We start from the raw sequence: 18,755 nt of genomic DNA on the forward strand, positions 1-18,755 counted from the left end.
GTTTTAAAAGTGTCCTTTTTCACTAGTACATTAAGTGCACTCTAAATGCAATTTTGGTCATTCGTTCTGCAGATATTGAATATTAATATCCATGAGAAACTGACATACAGTAGTTATCAGAGATCTATCCCACCACTTCCATTTGGAGATATAGATACAGATGCATATCTTACTTAGCTGGCCTATTTATTGCAACTTTATGTACATTGCAATACCCATGCAACAGCCTCTGAAGGGCATTCGTGGATTGACATGCGAGTCTCTCTTACTAGGCTGAAGAGGCAGGAGCAGTGGAGAAACATGGGCAATACGGATTGAAAAGAAGATTCAGGTCAATACAGAGCAGAGTGTTACATCTGAAGCTCCCTGAAGAGTAAAAAAGCAAAGTTTATATTGGGGCTGACTGGGGAAAAATGCCAGCAAACCTTTTTTGTCAATCTGACAATTGAGGCAAGCTTTAAAAAATTAGAATTAATGCTAGAGAAAAAAAAATGCATGATTAGGTTTCAATGGATGCCATGGTTAGTGACAAAATGGAACTACTCTGAGTGTGCATGTTTGAGCACACACTCACATACCTACATAAGCAAGTAAAGGAATGGAGGGTGGGGTGACACAGAAAGCAGGAATTTCCCTTTATTTTTGTTTTTGTTTCTTTGGATAAATACTCAGAAGTGAAATTGCTGGACCATATGGTAGTTCTACTTTTAATTTTTTGAGGACCCTCCATACTGTTTTCCATAGTGGCTGCACCAGTTTACATTCCCACCAACAGTGCACAAGGGTTCCCTTTTCTCTACATCCTTGCCAACACTTGTTATTTCTTGTCTTTTTGATAATAGCTATTCTTACAGGTGTGAAGTGATATCTCATTGTGGTTTTGATTTGCATTTCCCTGATGATTAGTGATACTGAACATCTTTTTATGTTCCTATTGGCCATCCGTATGTCTTCTTTAGAATAATGTCTATTCAGATTCACTGCCTATTTTTAAATTGGAATGTTTGTTTTTTTGTTATTGAGTTGTATGATTTCTTTATATATTTTGGATTTTGCCCTCTTATCCGATAGACGATTTGCAAATATTTTCTCCCATTCAGTAGGCTGCCTTTTCATTTTGTTGATGGTTTCCTTTGCCGAGCAGAAGCTTTTCAGTTTGATGTGGTTCCACTTCTTGACTTTTGCTTTTGTTGTCTTTGCTTTTGATGTTAAATCCAAACAGTCATCACCAAGACTGATGTCAAGGATCTTACCATCTATGTTTTCTTCAAGGAGTTTTATGGTTTCAAGTCTTATGTTCAAGTCTTTAATCCCTTTTGAGTTAATTTTTGTGTATGGTGTAAGATGGTGATGCAGTTTCATTCTTTTGCATGTGACTGTCCAATTTTCCCGATACCATTTATTGAAATGACTATCCTTTCCCCTTTGTATAGTCTTGGCTCTTTTGTCGTAAATTAATTGGCTATCTATGCATGGGTTTATATCTTGGCTCTCCATTCTGTTCCATTGATCTATGTGTCTGTTTTTATACCAATAGCATACTGTTTTGATTAGCAGAGCTTCATAAAATAGTTTGGTATCAGGGAGCATGTTGCCTCCAGCTTTGTTCTTTATTCTCAAGATTGCTTTGGCTATTTGTGGTCTTTTGTGGTTCCATACAAATTTTAGGATTATCTGTCCTATTTTTGTGGAAAATGCTGTTGAAATTTTGATAGGGATTGTATTGAATCTGTAGATTGCTTTGGGTAGTATGAACATTTTAACAATATTAATTTTTCCAATCCATGAATATGGAATATCTTTCAATTTATTTCTGTCTTCAGTTTCCTTCATCAATATCTTATAATTTTCAAAGTATAAGACTTTTACCACTTTGGTTAAATTTACTCCTAGGTATTTTATTCCTTTTGGTGCAATTATGGGATTGTTTTCTTAATATTATTTTTGGTAGTTCATTATTAGTGTATAGAAACACAACTGATTTCTGTTTATTAATTTTATGTCCTGCAACTTTACTGAATTCAATTATTAGTTCTAATAGTGTTTAGTGAAGTCTTTAGGGTTTTCCATATATAATATCAAGTCATCTTCAAATAATGATAGTTTTGCTTCTTTATTTCTAATTTGAATGTCTTTTATTTCTTTTTCTTGACTAATTGATCTGGCTAGGACTTCCAATGCCATGTTGAATAAAAGTGGCAAGAGTGGGCGTTCTTGTCTTGTTCCTGATCTTAGAGGAAAAGCTTTCAGCTTTTCACCATTGAGTATGATGTTAGCAGTGAGGAAAACATATCTTTAAAAAAAGAGATCTCACAAATGGGAATATTTATCACACATAGAGTACCTTGCTTTTTCACTTAGTCTATCATGCAGGTTAATCTACATTAACATATATAGTTCTACTTTACTTTTATTAATATTCCATTGTATGGATCTACCATATTTATTTAATCAGTACCCTCTTGGTGGAGATTTAAGAGATTCTAAGTGTATTGTTCTTAAAAATTATTTATGTATCTTAGATGCAGAAGTTCGAGTTAATCATACTCTATTTCATAATAGGAAAGGATCTTCAGTACTTTTAAAACACTCTCTTGCTCATGTTTCCTGTGTGTGTGTTCCCTTTTGGCTTCACAGCCCATTGCTTTCCCACCATATTTGCGTGCTTATTGAGAATATTTTCCTACATATTTTTCCTGTATATTTTCTCTCTCTATTCCGTTGTTTGCCCTGGTGCATAAATCTTGAGTCTCCAGCTTAGGGGCGGATTTCTATCACCACTCACGGAAGAGTGAGACGAAACCTGAATCAGGAGAGCAAAGCATGTGGGGGATGGGGGGCTGCATGTCCGGCCTTTCTGAGTCTCTCGTAATCACCAACACCAACCCCACATCCCTTACCAGGCTACAGAATCTACAGATTCCTTAGCAACATTTCATCAAAGGGTTCTCAGTCTTTGGACTACTTGTCCCAGCTTGAGCCCTCATTTTGCCAAGTTGGAGCGCAATATACTGCTGAGATTTTTAATGCACACTTTAGATTTCTTCTACAATATTCTTTTGTTACTTGAGGAAATAGGAGTATGTACTAAGTGTTAGCTTTTTAAATGTATTTTTAAAAAATCTTGACTTTTGTTTCGTGAATTTGGCATTGTGTCTAATTTCAGCCCTGATGTACTTTTCTTTCCTATATTTGATTCATTTTTGCACTTGAGGCTGTTTCAGAGAAAGCGTTTTTGTTTTCCTGTATTTTAATGGCCTTCTTTCCCAGAAGTACTGCAGACACATTTTCAGTAAAGAAATAAAAATTAATATTTACTAAAAAAATTCCAATTTTTGTATTTCCTAATCTTGTTTGAATTATTGAAATAACAAAGTTAAATGTTACATTTTCTTTATATCACAACATAAGTCAGATTAAATTGGGAGCCAACAAGATCTTCTCCCTATTAACTACTTCAGTCCCATATTCAACCAGGTAAGTTTTGAGAAAGAAAGAAAACAGCAAATGAAAATTATATTAGAAGTAAAACTTAGGGATATTAAGCCTTTACCATATACATTATCATATGTACAATCCATAGGCAGGAAATTCCTCTGAGAGAGAAATCATCAACATTTGGTGTACAAGAGTCCTAAGCTGGAATTCAACGCTCTGTGATTTTATTCTGTCATCATCTTGCTATAAGACCTTAGTGAAGTCACTCTAACACCCTTTGGCTTGTCCTCATCCTTGTGAGTAAAATAAAATTGTTGGTCTAGGTTCTTGCTGCTCAATGTTTGGTCAGTGGATTAGCAGCATCATGGTCACCTGGGGGTTTGCTAGAAATGGAGAAACACAGCCCCCCACCCCCAACACCAAACTAAACCTATTGAGTTTGAATCTTCAGTTTAACACACTCTCCTGAGTATTCACATGCAATTTAAGTTTTAGAAAGAGTAGACTATATTGGTACTTTTTATTCAGAACTAGACAAAATTCAAGAACTTCTGTGATGCTTAATAGGTCTTTGCAGTGGGTAGGATAGGGTTCTAGTGGGTACTAAGTCCTATTTCCATGCTTCAGATGAAACAGTTCCATGCTTATCCGTCTAACATATTCTGTTTCTCCAAGATCCTATTTGAAGAAAATATTCCACCACTTTAAATACAGCAGTGCTAAAAAAGGAAGCATATGATTCTATGAGAGAAATGCTACGATAAAGATGATCTCAGGGAATAACTATTTATTCCTCTGGGAAGTTCTGAGATCTCAAGACAAACTTCTGGATCTAAACTCTACACCTCAGAGAGAACACTGTCAGAGAGAGGAGTGGCACACGTACTCGCCAATCTGGTGGTGCACTCTGGCTAAGCAGTCCACGATGAGTACACCACTGCTCTGTTACTCTCATACTCCTGGACATTTCTTGACATGGAGTTTTGAATAGAAGTTGAATGAACGTAGCGTTGGTCTGGTTCAATTGCCTCAATCGCCCTGGTCTGCAATAGTGCTCCCAGTATCTTCTTTTTCTAATACACTTGTCTTTTATTTCTTTCCTTTTCTGAAATTAAATTAGTGAATTCTTCTTGGAAAGCACTTTATTATATTAGAAAGAGTATAGCAAAGTAGTATAAATGACGATGAACAAAGGAAAGGCATCCTCCGTAAGTTTCGAACCAGGAAAGATCAAGAACTTTAAATGACAATTTGATTTTTTCTAAAAAGAAATTGCTTTTGTGTTTCCCATTAACTCTTATAATTAATTTAGTAAAAGATTCTCGTAAACCCCAAAGACAGAATTTTTGGCAGTCCAAAAACTATCCCTTTCGTCCCATGGGAGGTATAATTCAATTAGTTTATGTAATGCTTTCTAATAAATCATTCTATATATACCCAGCCATAGGGCTAAGAGGGAAACATGTTTCCATGCCATTCCCTGTGGAATTCTGCATGTACGTGCCCTAAAAATAGCTGCAGTACCTGCGCCAAGTCTGCTAAGTGCCCTTGCTTAGCCTTAAGGAGTTCACATTTTCAGCAAAGATAGAACAAATATCAGAATGGCATTCATTTATAAAAACATACATTTAACTCTATCACTCTGAGTGTGCAAGATCGCCATCTGGGCTCCAAGCTTCACTTGAGTTTTATACTCAAGGGCGTAATCCACCTTTTATTGAAAATGATGCTAATTAAACTCCCTGGTGGTTTCGATAAACCTTTAATTTTCCATTTGATACATGATACGAATGCAGTGGCTTCCACATTAGTGTTGTCAGTGTGAAATTCACTGTTAACACTACTTAAAAGTCACTAAGTGTTTGTAAGCATAAGTGTCAACTAATGATAATTCTTGAAAATATCACTTTGCTGGGTAAAATATTAAAGAAATATCTCATGTTTGTGTATGTAGTCATTCTTGAGGATGTAATGACTTGAGATGCTAGAGTGCAAATTTTTCATATTTCTGAATGTTCATTAAGAAATTCTGTGTAGACAACATATTGAGAGTAAGTTTTAAAAGTTTTACTAATGATATCATAAAGTTCCATAAGTTATTTCTCAGAATTAGAGGTGCAAATCTTTTCAGAGTTAACATTACATTGGGAAAGTGATGTCATACAGTGTTTAAGGCACCGTGCTTTGTCTTTTCAGAATATAAGAACACATATAATATCTGAAATGTGAACTTAAGAAGCATGTGGTGTGAAATGGTAGACACTAAGTATACCCAAAAACTAACTTCCTATTCTAGGCCAAGTGCCACATGACTGAAATAGAGGCTGATGAGGCTCTTGGCCTTCAGAGTGTAAAGGGAAGAAAGATAACATTTGCTGACCAGCTGTTATGTCCCAGGAACAGGGCTCCTTGCTTTATATTCATTATTTTGTTTAATTCTCATAGGAACCTGTATGAAGTGGGTGAAATTACTGCCATTTTGCACATAAATGTACCAACAATAAATAAAATACCATTCGTTGAAAAAGTGAGTGAAAGGAGAAATATAAAAATTATTTTAAAGCTTAAAAAGTAAAATATTATCCAAGTTCCTCTGACTCCACAAAACTCCTGAGGTTCTGGAATGACAGGTATCAGAAATGCTGGACATAAATTGGGACAAATGCATGGAAAAGTGACTAATTAAAAGATTGTGATTGGATGCATATTAAGACTCTGGACCAAGATAGTGACCTATGAGGCTTCTGAATGTGCCCTGTGCCATGGATGCCCTGAATATACAGCTGTGCACAGGGCAAACAGTGTGGTGTTGGCATGAAAGCAGATACATAGCTCAGTGGAGCAGAATAGAGAACCCAGAAATAAATCCATGCAAATATAGTCAGTTAATTTATGACAAAGGAGCCAAGAATACACATTGGAGAGCCAGCCCTGATGGCCTAGGGGTTAAAGTTCAGTGCTCTCACCACTTCAGCGGCCCGGGTTCAGTTCCCCTGGAATGGAACCACACCACTCGTCTGTCAGTAGCCAGGCTGTGGTGGCAGCTCACATAGAAGAACCAGAAGGACTTATGACTAGAATACACAACTATGTACTGGGACTTTAAGGAGGGGTAAAAAAAGAGAGAAGAAGATTGGCAACAGATGTTAGCTCAGGGAAACAGACATTTCCCAGCAAAAAAAAAAAAAAAGAGAATATACTACAGGAAAAGAATAGTATCTTCTATAAATAGTGTAGGGAAAACTGGATACTACATGCAAAAGAATGACTGTGGACCTCTGTCTTACATCATCACAAAAATCGACTCAAAATGGATCAAAGACCTGAACATAAGACCTGAAAACTTAAAACTCCTAAAAGAAGGCATCGTGGGTAAGCTCCTTAACATTGGGCTTGGTGATGATTTTTTTAATTTGACACCAAAAGCAAAGACAAGGAAAGCAAAAGTCAACAAGTAGGACTACATCAGATTAAAGAGTTTCTGCACAACAAAGGAAACCATCAACAAAATGAAAAGGCAATCTATGGAATAGGAGAAAATGTTTGCAACTCATCTATCTGATAAGGAGTTAATATCCAAAATATATAAAGAATTCACATAACTCAATAGCAAAAAAACAAATAACTCAATTAAAAATGGGCAAAGAACTTAAATAAACATTTCTCCAAAGAAGCCATAAAAATGGCCAAGAAGTATGTGAAAATGTAGTCAATATCACTAATCATCAGGGAAATGCAAATCAAAACTACAATGAAGGGCTGTCCCCATGGCCTAGTGGTTAAGTTCTGTGCCCTCTTTTTCGGCAGCCGGGGTTTGGTTCCTGGGTGCAGACCTACACCACTCATCTGCTGCCATGTTGTGGTGGCAACCCACGTACAAAATAGAGAAAGATTGGCACAGATGTTAGCTCAGGGAGAATCTTCCTCAGAAAAAAAAAAAAAAAGCCACAGTGAGATATCACTCACACCTGTTAGATGTCTATTATCCAAAAAAGACAAAAGATAACAAATGCTGGCAAGATTGTGGAGAAAAGGGAAATGTAAACTGCTATGACAACTAAGGAATACAGTATGGATGTTCCTCAAGATATTAAAAATCGAAATATCATATGATCCAGCAATCCCACTTCTGGGTATATATTCAAAGGAAATGAAACCATTATGTTGAAGAGATATCTGTAGTGCATGTTCACTGCAGCATTGTTCAAAGTAGCCAAGATATGAAAACAACCTAAGTGTCCGGTGACTGATGATTGGGTAAAGAAACCGTGGTTCCTGTATGTACAATGAAATATTATTCATCCTTAAAAAAGAAGAGAATCCTACCATTTGTGACAACATTCATAAACCTGGAGGGCATTATGCTAAGTGAAATAAGCCAGACCGGGAGATAAATAATGCATGGTATCACTCACATGTGGAATCTAAAAAAGAAAAAGGCGAGCTCTTACAGACAGAGTAGAATGGTTGCCAGGTGTTAGGGGGTGGGGAAAGTAGGGAGAGGCTGACAATCATACAAATTTTCAGTTATAAGATGAGTATTTTCTGAGAATTTAATATGTAACATGGCGACTATAGTTGGTAATACTTTATTGTATAATCAAAATTTGCTAAAAGAGTCGAACGTGTGTTCTGGCTCCCGCCAAGCCCAACCAGAAAAGGGAAACATGTGAGGTGAGGAATGTGTCAATCAGCTTGATGGTGGGAATCTTTCCACAATGTGGATATCTATCAAATCAGCACATTGTACCCTTTAAGTATATTGCAGGTTTTGTCAATTATGCCTCAATAGAGTTGAAAAATATATACACATTAAAATAATTCTGATTAAGAAATGATGACGAATGGAATAAAAACTCAGCTATCATAGAGGTTTTTTGTTTTTTTAGAGGGGTATAAGTCAATTGTGAATTGTCTGTTCTAAGTATGTGATCAAACCCTGGACTCCTTTGAGAGTGAATGGAGGCACTATTAATCATGACCCCAGGACAGCAGCGTTATCCCCGGGGCTGTCCTGGGCAAACTGGAACCTATGGCAGATACGAAGGGTCAGTGAATTCCTGGTATTATGTCCATAGGAAATTTGCTTTAGCACCATTACTGAAGGCTGGGGGGCTAGGTGTTCTCTGACACGGTACATGTTTTAATAAAGTTTCATAAAGGGTTTTTTCTTTCTGAAAAATCCATAATGGAACATTTGACAGAGTGTTTCCGGTGATAAAGGTAAAAATCAGTTATTACTAGAAACATATTTCAGTTACTAGAGGAAAGGAGTGTCAGATAAGCCTGCATATTGGTTTCTTTAAAAAGGTTTAAATAAAAATATGATTTTAATAAAATTGTTAGTCTTACCACCAATAATCAAACTTGGTTCTCTATTTCTGAATTTAGGACTGCACATCCGTCTCTTGTTTGAACGAAGGCATCTGTCAGAAGTCAGTGCACGGTGTCACTTGCATTTGCCCCAGTGGGTACACTGGTGTGTACTGTGAAATGCACGTTGACGGTTCTGCGGAGCCTGAACCGAATTTAGTCCTCTGTCTTAACGGAGGCATTTGTGTAGATGGAGCTGGATGCACTTTGTACTGCAGGTCAGTATTTATTGATGCACAATTTGCTAACTATATATTTAGGAAAGCTTCTAAACATCCTGCTAGCAATGCCCTCTGAAATACGGAGACTGAGTTCTTAAGTCAGTTGTCGTCTTTAAAAAATGTAAGCACATATTTGCAATCAATTCTACAAAGCATTGCTTGTTTTTCCAAATACCATGTATTCATAGCCGTCCCATGTTGGACTTCCAAATTTAATCATCCTTCGTTGTCTCATTCTTTCCTATCTCCTCTCCTTCCCAGAATTTGGCTCTTATTCCTTTCCTTAAATATTATGCCACATGAATGATTTATAAACAGTTCATATTTCTGGCATACTTCTTAACCAGAGATTCATTTCTCTTACTGCTGTACTTATCTTCTAAGATCTTAACAACTGATACAAATTTTTATTTATTAAGATTCATAAAACCAAATTAATCTGTCTCTGTATTGGCTTAACTAATTATTATTTAAGGTGCTTTTTAAAATTCTTAGGAGATGAATTTTCATTACCTTTGTTCTTTATGATTATATTAAATACATACTTGGTTGGTCATTTGAGAATTTAGCCATTAGCTGTTCGATTTGTAAAATAATAATTGAAACTGAGGTGTTAAAAACACGTACTTTACCTCTTTTCTCTATTTCAGTCTGATATGTGACAGGTTTTTGTTAATTTAAAATCTGTGAATTACTATGTTTCTGTCAAAATATCTTAAGTTACTGAAAGGTTGACCATGCGTATTTTGGTACATAATTATATAACAGTGAAGTATATCTATTATTTCTATATTTTATCAATTATTTCTCTTTAAATTATTAACATATTCTGCCTTATATTCAATACTGCTACTACCATATTTCCTTTGTTTAATATCTACGGCATATTTGTTCTTTTATTTATTTTAATCCCTGCTGTTTCATTTTATTTGGGGCATATCTCTAGTAAGGCACACACAGATGCTAATTTCACATAAATCCAAGATTATTATATTTTAATTTAACATATGCAATGTTTATTTATTATTATGACACAGTTATTCTTTATTACAAATGGCCTAGCATGCCATTTTCCTTTGTAATGAGTGTATGTGAATTCTCTCTCTTGTATTTTGTATTTTTGAGCATGGATTTTGTTTATTTTACTCTGGAGGTTTGATGAAGTATAGAAAGTAAGCATGTTTCTAATATCAAGGATAATTATGTAACATAAAAATATGAAAATGATCACCCGACCACTGCAAGGACCCTCTGGGTTATAGTCTAATCAGTTCCTGGATTAAGACAGCAACAATAAATTGAACATTTATTCCCAATGGATACCATGTTATAAATCAAGTTCCATTCATGGAAACCCATTTTGTTCAATTAAAAAAAAAAGTAGAAATCAGGGAACCTAGAATACAACCTGGATAGTGTTTGTTAAATCAAGCACTATAAGGGCTGCTCTATGAACACTCCTTTTAGCGGTTGTCATTCAGGGGCCGGTTAGGCCGACCTCTCCTTAAGCAGGGGGTCGCTGGAATTCAGGCTGAAGCCACCTGCTTCTTTTCCTGGCGTGTCTCCCCGGGACAAGCACAGGGGCATCCATTACTTCTACAAGGTATTCAAATGCCATTTAAATAAGAGCCATCTGTCTTCAAAATGGTCACTGCTGATTCCACGTGCCTGAAGCCCCTGGAAGTCTGACTGGTAAATTCCTCAGAAGGTTCCTTTTCTAGGCGATGTGTGCAGTGAAGCTCAGGAGCCGGCAGAGTTGGTGCCAAGTTAGCACAGACCTCAGTTTACTTACAAAAGAAAACTCGTACTCTGGGAGGAAGAGCTTTGCAAGTTAAGACATCAGATTTGTGTTTGGGTTGAGGATTAACTTGTGATATATTTATTTAAACCATCGTAAAATAATTATTTTTCATTGTTTAAATAATCGTATCAAACTTACTGTTTTGATCCCTATTTAGAGTCTTCAAATTTAGTCAAACAGAGAAACCTTTAAGTGAAGGAAGCCAATCTGAAAAGGCTGCATACTATATGATTCCAACCATATGAAATTCTCAAAAAGGCAAAACAATGGAGACAGTGAAAAGATCAGTGGTTGTCAGGGTTGGGGTGCGCAGAGATCAATGGGCAGAGCACAGAGGATTTTTAGGGCAGTAAAAATACTCTATGATGTTCTAATGATGGATATGTGTCATTACACTTTTGTCCAAACCCATAAAATGTACACCACCCAGAGTGACCCTTAAGGTAAACTATGGACATTGAGTGATTATGATGTGTCAGCATAGGTTCGTCCTTGGTAAAAATGTACCATTCTGATGAGTGATGATAATGGCGCAGGCTATGCAGGTATGGGTGCAGGGAGTATATGGGAAATCTCTGTACCTTCCTCTCAATTTTGTCGTGAACCTAAAAGTGTTCTAAAAAAAATAGACTTTTAAAACAACAAAAAAAGAAATTTTACTCTTAAAAACATAGTAAAATATTTTGTTATTTTCTTCATGCTCGTTTTCCTTCCACATTTACACAAATCAGAGTTAAAGTTAATGTCTCTGTTCTCATTGCAGGTTTGTTAATCATCTTTCCAAATTTTGTTTGTTTTTAATTGGGAAAGTAGTTATCCAAACCTATAAATTTCCACCTTGAGGATATTTATCCTGAAATCTTATTTTTGATGAAAACTTCCTTATTAAAAGATTTCAGCCTTCATTGATCTGTAGAATACTTCTATACCATTGGTTTCCTAATGACTTTAGGATAAGTAATTTTCTTCCAATTGAAATCTCATGTTATATCACATCTAGAAAAAAAAGATAAAGAATATATTACCCTTTAAAATTGCCTGGAAATTTGAAACTACCAACCTGAAATTTTTTGTTGTGTTCTTGGCTTCACATATGAATTAGAACTTGCTGACGTACAGATTTCTTAGATCTTATCTTTGAGGATTATGCAGTGATGTTGTTATTTTCCTTTCTTCTCCATCATTGCAGAAAATAAACCTGAGAATGGTCTATTTTCGTAAACATTATGATTTTATGAATGTAGTCAATTGCTTCTTTCATGGAAGCTGACATGCTTTTTAATTTCTTTAATTAAAAACACACATATGAAATACTTACCCCAGTGACTGGTGTGGAGAGAACTTATACTTTAATTCTGTTCTCTTTTATTTTTGAAATTTAAACATTTAGCTAAAATATGTGTTGTTGTATATTTCTCTTATTTATTTCTTCATGTCTGGAAAGTTCTCTTTCATTATTCCTCTATTATTCTTTTGGGTGTTATTACTGATTCACTCATTCTGCATACTTCTTTGGGTACTATTACCTACATATTGTAAATTCAAAACTGTCTTTCACACATTTCACTCTTTTTGCATTTTTGTGTCCTTTTTTTTATAATTTCTCTCTTTTTTAAATTTTTTTAATTTATTATTATTTTTTTTTTCTTTTTCTTTTTTCCTTTTTCTCCCCAAAGCCCCCCGGTACATAGTTGTATATTCTTCGTTGTGGGTCCTTCTAGTTGTGGCATGTGGGACGCTGCCTCAGCGTGGTTTGATGAGCAGTGCCATGTCCGCGCCCAGGATTCGAACCAACGAAACACTGGGCCGTCTGCAGCAGAGCGCGCGAACCTAACCACTCGGCCACGGGGCCAGCCCCTGCATTTTTGTGTCCTTTTGAAAATTCCTTCTCAAGTCTCAATTTACTTCTAAACTTTTTAGTGGTTTTATGAAATTTTTTCTTTTGAGAATATTATTTATTTTCTTTTACTTTTCAATACATATGCACTTTTAAATAGGTATTTTCTTCCACTGTAAATGTGATGCCCAGTTAACAAATCATATTATTATTTTCTGTTTGCAAAGTAATTTATTTCAAGAAAGTCAAAGTTTCTTTGAGTTTTTCTCGAAGTTCTTAAAACTCGGCTCATCTTCTTTTTGTTACGGAATTTTTTCTGTTGACTCAGAGTGTCAATAACTAACATTTTTATGCCTGCCTTATTGATCTTTATTCTTCTTACCCAAATGTCTCGCAAGACGACTTTTGTTACCCAACTCTATTGGTCAGATTCTTCTTTACTGAATTGTTTCTGTGTCTCCAAGACAGTTTTAAATGAGAGGCCTGAACAGTTAAAGGACGGGAGCAGAGCATGCAGTAGCGCAGTGCACACCAGAGGAAACCTATTTTCACTGCTTGTGTTGTGGTTGCTTATATCCAGGGTGAAATTGCTGAGCATTTATGGATCCATTTACATATCTCCACTTTACTGTTTAGATTTTGAATGTTGGGTTTCTCTAGATCTGAGGTGTGTCAGACTTATAGTTTGTTCATTGCTAGTTTTTCTCATGAAAATATTTGATTATTTTAGATTATTTTATAACTACAACAATGATACATAATAAGAGAAGCTAGTATTCATTCTTTCATCTTTCTGAAGTAGTAGCTAAATTTTGAAAAGCGTAAGTAGTCTTTAAATAGAAAAAAAATGAAAGGGAAGAAAAAGGACTGACTTAAGCCTGACGGTTTAGAATGTGATCCTCCAAGATGGTGAAATGAATAAACCAGTGATATATAGCTAGTTTCCTCATTACTGTAGACAAACATACAGGAGATAATGCTTTGAATACTGATATAAACTAAATAACCATTTCAAGCAAAATAAGTTAAGATTCGGTTTAGATAAACAATTCCTAGACTGTTAGGTGCATATAACATATAATATTCAAGTAATTCTATAACCATACTTTAGATCATTTCTGGGGAAATGAAAGGGCATTTCAAACACCTAAACTTATTTTTAGTAATATATGTATTAGGCAATTCAAACTCAAGTGAGGAAAGTTATATTGCCCAATGAAGAAATATCAAATTAACAATATGCATGTTTAAAATAAAAAGCCATGAATGATAATAGATGAGATTTTTCAAAGTCTTTGCCATTCACAGGCTCTATTTGCTATTTGAAATAAATGAAAATACCTTTTTGTTCAGAAAATATAATATCTGATGATTGTATTTCTAGTCCTAAACTCAAATGGATGCTTTTATTGACTCATTAAATTTAGGGCTGAAGAAGGATTCTAGAGATGACCTCTAGTAATCTAGTTATTGCACAGATGAAGAAGCAAAGGCTGAAGGGGGTTTGTCCTCTGTCAGCTGCCTGCAAAGTCACGATCGGTGGGAAAGTCAATGCTAGAATCCAATGCATTGCCTTTTTCTTTTCATTAGAGTATTTTTTATTTAAAATACAAAAGAAACATATGAATATGATAAAAAAGAGAAGAAATATATATATAGCCCAATGACATGACTATTCCTAGATGCAGTTAAACATCTGTTTTGCACTTTACATCCTGGTACAAAGTTTAAAGACATTAACGACTTTGTTCAGTTTAATAATAGCTGCTTTCAGAAGTCCGTAAGTATTATTAACCATGTGTAACCGTTTAATAGCATTTTAATGTGTGCAGGTTTTATTAAACCATAAAATCTATGTTGAAATTACGATAAAATCCAAATTAGAATCACTCGGCAGAGGACTATAGAAATAAGTAAAAACATTATACAAAGCTTTTTTCTCTGGGACCATGTAGGTTATAAAGAATATAGCAAATAATTTATAAAACAAAGCACTGAGACACAATGATACTTGTTTTGGCTTTTAATATGTGAAATCTTGGTCCAAGCAGTTTTTTCCTTGGTGCTCTCTGCCCTGGGCTTTGCAGCTTCCCTTTCCACCCCCCAAACTTTCCCACCCTCCTGTGGCAAATGTCCCTTCTTTCTAATATTTCTTTCCAAATTCTTCTCTCCTTGGTCATTGTCCACACGTTCCTGAGGTATTTCACATTCTTGCCTTTCTCATTCACATAAGCTTCGCTACACTTTCTGCCGTGAACTGACCATGATTAGTCCGTACTACTAAATGTACCGTGTTTGAAGATTGGTAAACTTAATGTTGGTTCCTCACATTGGCATGTTTCTTTTTCTAAAAAATTCAATAAAATGAAGAAAAACTAATGAATTTTTAATTATAGGACCTCAGCAACCATAACATATTGTTAAATGTAATGTCTGAGATCAGTAGACATTACTGAACCCCCTCGTCATACTTAAGGAAGGACAGATGCCTGGACAGAAAAATCAGGAATGAAGGCTCAGAGGGGGTAGGTAACTTATGAGGCTTACAGGGTAAGGCTATTCTACAGTAACCCATTTTCAACAACTTTCAATCACCTGTGCTGTGGGTCAGTTGGCTTTATATCTTGGAATAAAACATTTACATTTTTAATAACCACACTTAGGTGGCTTCCAATACATAGGGCTTATCCTTTCAAAAATACCAGATGGGCCATGGAATACTCTAAATTAACAACATTTTTTTTTTTACTCTCTTACTTCAAAAAATAAACCTTTGACCAAAAATTTAAAAAATGAATAGTAGAATCCATTTATAAGAAAAATAAAATGCATTATTTTGCCTTAGAAAGTATTGCTAGGGATAGGATAATAAGCAATACCCGCTTCCCTTAATAGGTCTCCTATATGAACATCCGATTAGCTATGTTATTAGCAGATTGCCTCAGAACGTGAAGAGACTCAAATTTAAAATGTGAACCTGCTTTGTTATATATGAAGTGTTAATTTAAATAATTATGACATAGTTTTTAAAATACATATTTTATCAAATTAATAGGTCTATTATTATAGTCAAATGTAGGATTATATTTTCTTATCATTTATTTTCAACTTCATTACATAATAATGAGGACTCCTGTGGATGACACTGTGAGCCAACACAACCCTTATAAATAGTCACTACATATTTTTTGTTCATGCTTTAAAGGCAATCACTGGAATTTCCAGTTTCCTTTGTGGTATTTGTTAAGTTATACATTTTGCAATTTATTCTCCAAATCAAGGAACCACTATGTTTTTAACACTTGATTAAAGATATTCCAACTATCATTAATAAATTACAACACTATAAAATATAATTTTACTAAATAAACATCATAGTAAAGATTAAAGTAGAATCATTAAAATTTTCATATTTCTGGCTTTTGTATCACCTTTGGAATTGACTTTGGACATAACACATTGCATTTTCCTCCTTGTTTAGTGTTGTTATGATGTGTACTTTTCTTTGTCATTCCATAGATAAATAAGTATAAATATATTATCAATGGTGACCATTTGTATTGTAGTTTGCTTTTCAAAATACCTGGCAATAATTCATGACCAAATTATTATTTTTTGATTTATTTTTTTAATTTTTAACTTTTTTTTTTTTTTGCTGCAGAAGATTCACCCAGAACTAACATCGTTGCCAATCTTCCTCTTTTTTTGCTTGAGGAAGATTAGCCCTGAGCTAACTTCTGTGCCAATCTTCTCTGTTTTTTTGTATGTGGGACACCATCACAGCGTGGCTGATGAGTGGAGTAGGCCTATGTCCAGGATCCAAACCCGTGAATTTGGGCTGCTGAAGGGGAGCGCATGGAACTTTAACCACTTGGCCACAGGGCCAGGGCCCCAAATTATTACTTTTAAAAAGATAAACCTAAATCATTTTAGACACAAAAGCAATGCCAAACATACCAAATGAGATGGTAAATCCAAAGAAAAATGTTGTTTATGTGTTAAATAGAAAATTTAAATTAGTGACATAGAAAACATGTTTATTCAATGTGACAGATTTGACTCTATAAAATACACATAGGGTTTGCTCTATTTGGTAAAATTGTTTTAAATATATGGATTTTTTAATTGCTGTATATCATACTTACTTTAATTTAGTTAAATAAAGCATGAAAACAAGTAAATGTTGACAACCAGCTCTACTATCTTCCAAATTAATTGCTATGACGTTGTACTAATTCTTATAAAAGTTACTCTTTACAAATACTGAATAAGTTAAAGTACAATGATTTTTCTAGGGGAAGAATTTAAAATATTTTAATTGACAGATATCAAATGGTTCTTTCAATGCAAAGCATGCGCATTGTTTAGTGTCTTTAATGCATAACAACAAGAATATTGAGATAAATTAGATATACTTGGATAATTTAACCATGTAAGTTTGCTGAGTCAGTCTAGCCTCAGGAGACTTTCACTGCCAGTTAGATAGACAGATAGGTAGATAGAAAGATAGATAAATAAATGCATGCATACGTATATACGCAGATAAAATCACTCTACATAAAGCAAACTCGCACACAACTGATTCTTACCAGGGAGCTCACTAGGGTGATGTTGAAAAATAATTTACTCTATATTTCTTTTTTTAAAGTAATCTTTATTTTATTTTATTTTTTTTATTTTTTTTTTGAGGAAGATTAGCCCTGAGCTAACATCTGCTGCCAATCCTCCTCTTTTTGCTGAGGAAGACTGGCCCTGAGCTAACATCCATGCCCATATTCCTCTACTTTATATGTGGGATGCCTACCACAGCATGGCTTGCCAAGTGGTGCCATGTCCGCACCCAGATCTGAACCAGTGAATTCCAGGCCACTGAAGTGGAATGTGCACACTTAATCACTGCACCATCAGGCCGGCCCCATAATTTAACTCCATATTTCAATTTTAAAATAATAGTAAAGATCACTTAGTAATATGAAAATGATAAAATGTACGTGAAGAAGAAACAATCAAAAATAATTTTATAAACTGGGATAATATAAAATCAAGTTTCTCTTCTTGTTTTTATTATCACAGCAAGTTGTTAGCCATCTTACAACATTTCTAGGGCATGTGCTCTGTCTGCTAAGAGACTGTTACCTGAGGAAAGATCAAGGGCCCTGAAGGCAGGAAGAATTGCACCCAGAGTATTTACTGCTTCACTGTTTGTGTAACTTAGAACAAGTCAGCTAATCTCTCTGAATTCAGTTTCTTCACTTATTAAAGAGTGTAGCATAACGCCAACCTAACCTGACTGTGGCAAGGACTTCATGAGAAAAAGAGAATTTCTATGGAAGACCTCTATTCAACAACCAGTTAACGGAAGTAAGGTACATTTCTTTCTACCTCTTCCACTTCATGTAACACCGCCCCCCCCCCAATCTGTGTTGTAAAATAATTGGAAAATGTGTAGTTGTAAACTAATTAGAATAAAAATATTGTATTTGTCAAATGCAAATTTTAAGGAAATATGTGATTATTCAATCCCTTCAACTAATTACTGGTCCTATAATCATGACTTTTTTTTAATATTCTAATATTTTTCTGTAAGTAATGCCCTTCTAAAAGTAAGAGTGCATTTACCAGAGCTTTAAAATTATAACAACTGAGGTAATTTTTCTTAAGAATAATGGAATAAATATCTCATTATTCTAAGAAGCTAGTTTATTCATATGATAGGGAGCAAAAGAAATAGTGATTATGAGCACTGCTGAATAGTTTATTGAGTTCACTGGGCGTCTCTGTTTCAGCAATTAATCTGACTTTAGCAGTTGCACAAATTAAGTATTCTAAGTTTAGATCTTTTTCTTTACTGTTTCGAAAAATATAACCCATGTTTGCAGCTTGGTTTTCAAATTTTAGCTACACTTCATTGATAAATTCTGTTGACATTGAAACGAAAAAGTTCTCTTAATTTTGTTTTTCTTATGTAAGTGAAAAAGATAAGAGAACTTTGAATGTAAGGAATTGCTTGGTATTATATTTTCCTGTTACTCATGCACCAAATTTATAGGATTACGTAATCAAAGACAGTACTAATGCAAAATAT

The 18,755-nt window shown here is 34.7% G+C and overlaps 1 protein-coding gene across 1 annotated transcript in view; it reads left to right on the plus strand.

The window, feature by feature from the left end:
• Positions 1–18,755, plus strand: part of EYS (eyes shut homolog) — a 1,407,877-nt gene that overhangs the window by 537,610 nt on the left and 851,512 nt on the right. The window contains 1 exon segment of the mRNA XM_046639782.1: positions 8,830–9,029. Within this exon segment, the coding sequence (XP_046495738.1) occupies positions 8,830–9,029 (200 nt within the window).

The sequence above is a fragment of the Equus quagga genome, chromosome 15 (assembly GCF_021613505.1).
Source record: "Equus quagga isolate Etosha38 chromosome 15, UCLA_HA_Equagga_1.0, whole genome shotgun sequence".
In the NCBI taxonomy this organism is placed as follows: domain Eukaryota; kingdom Metazoa; phylum Chordata; class Mammalia; order Perissodactyla; family Equidae; genus Equus; species Equus quagga.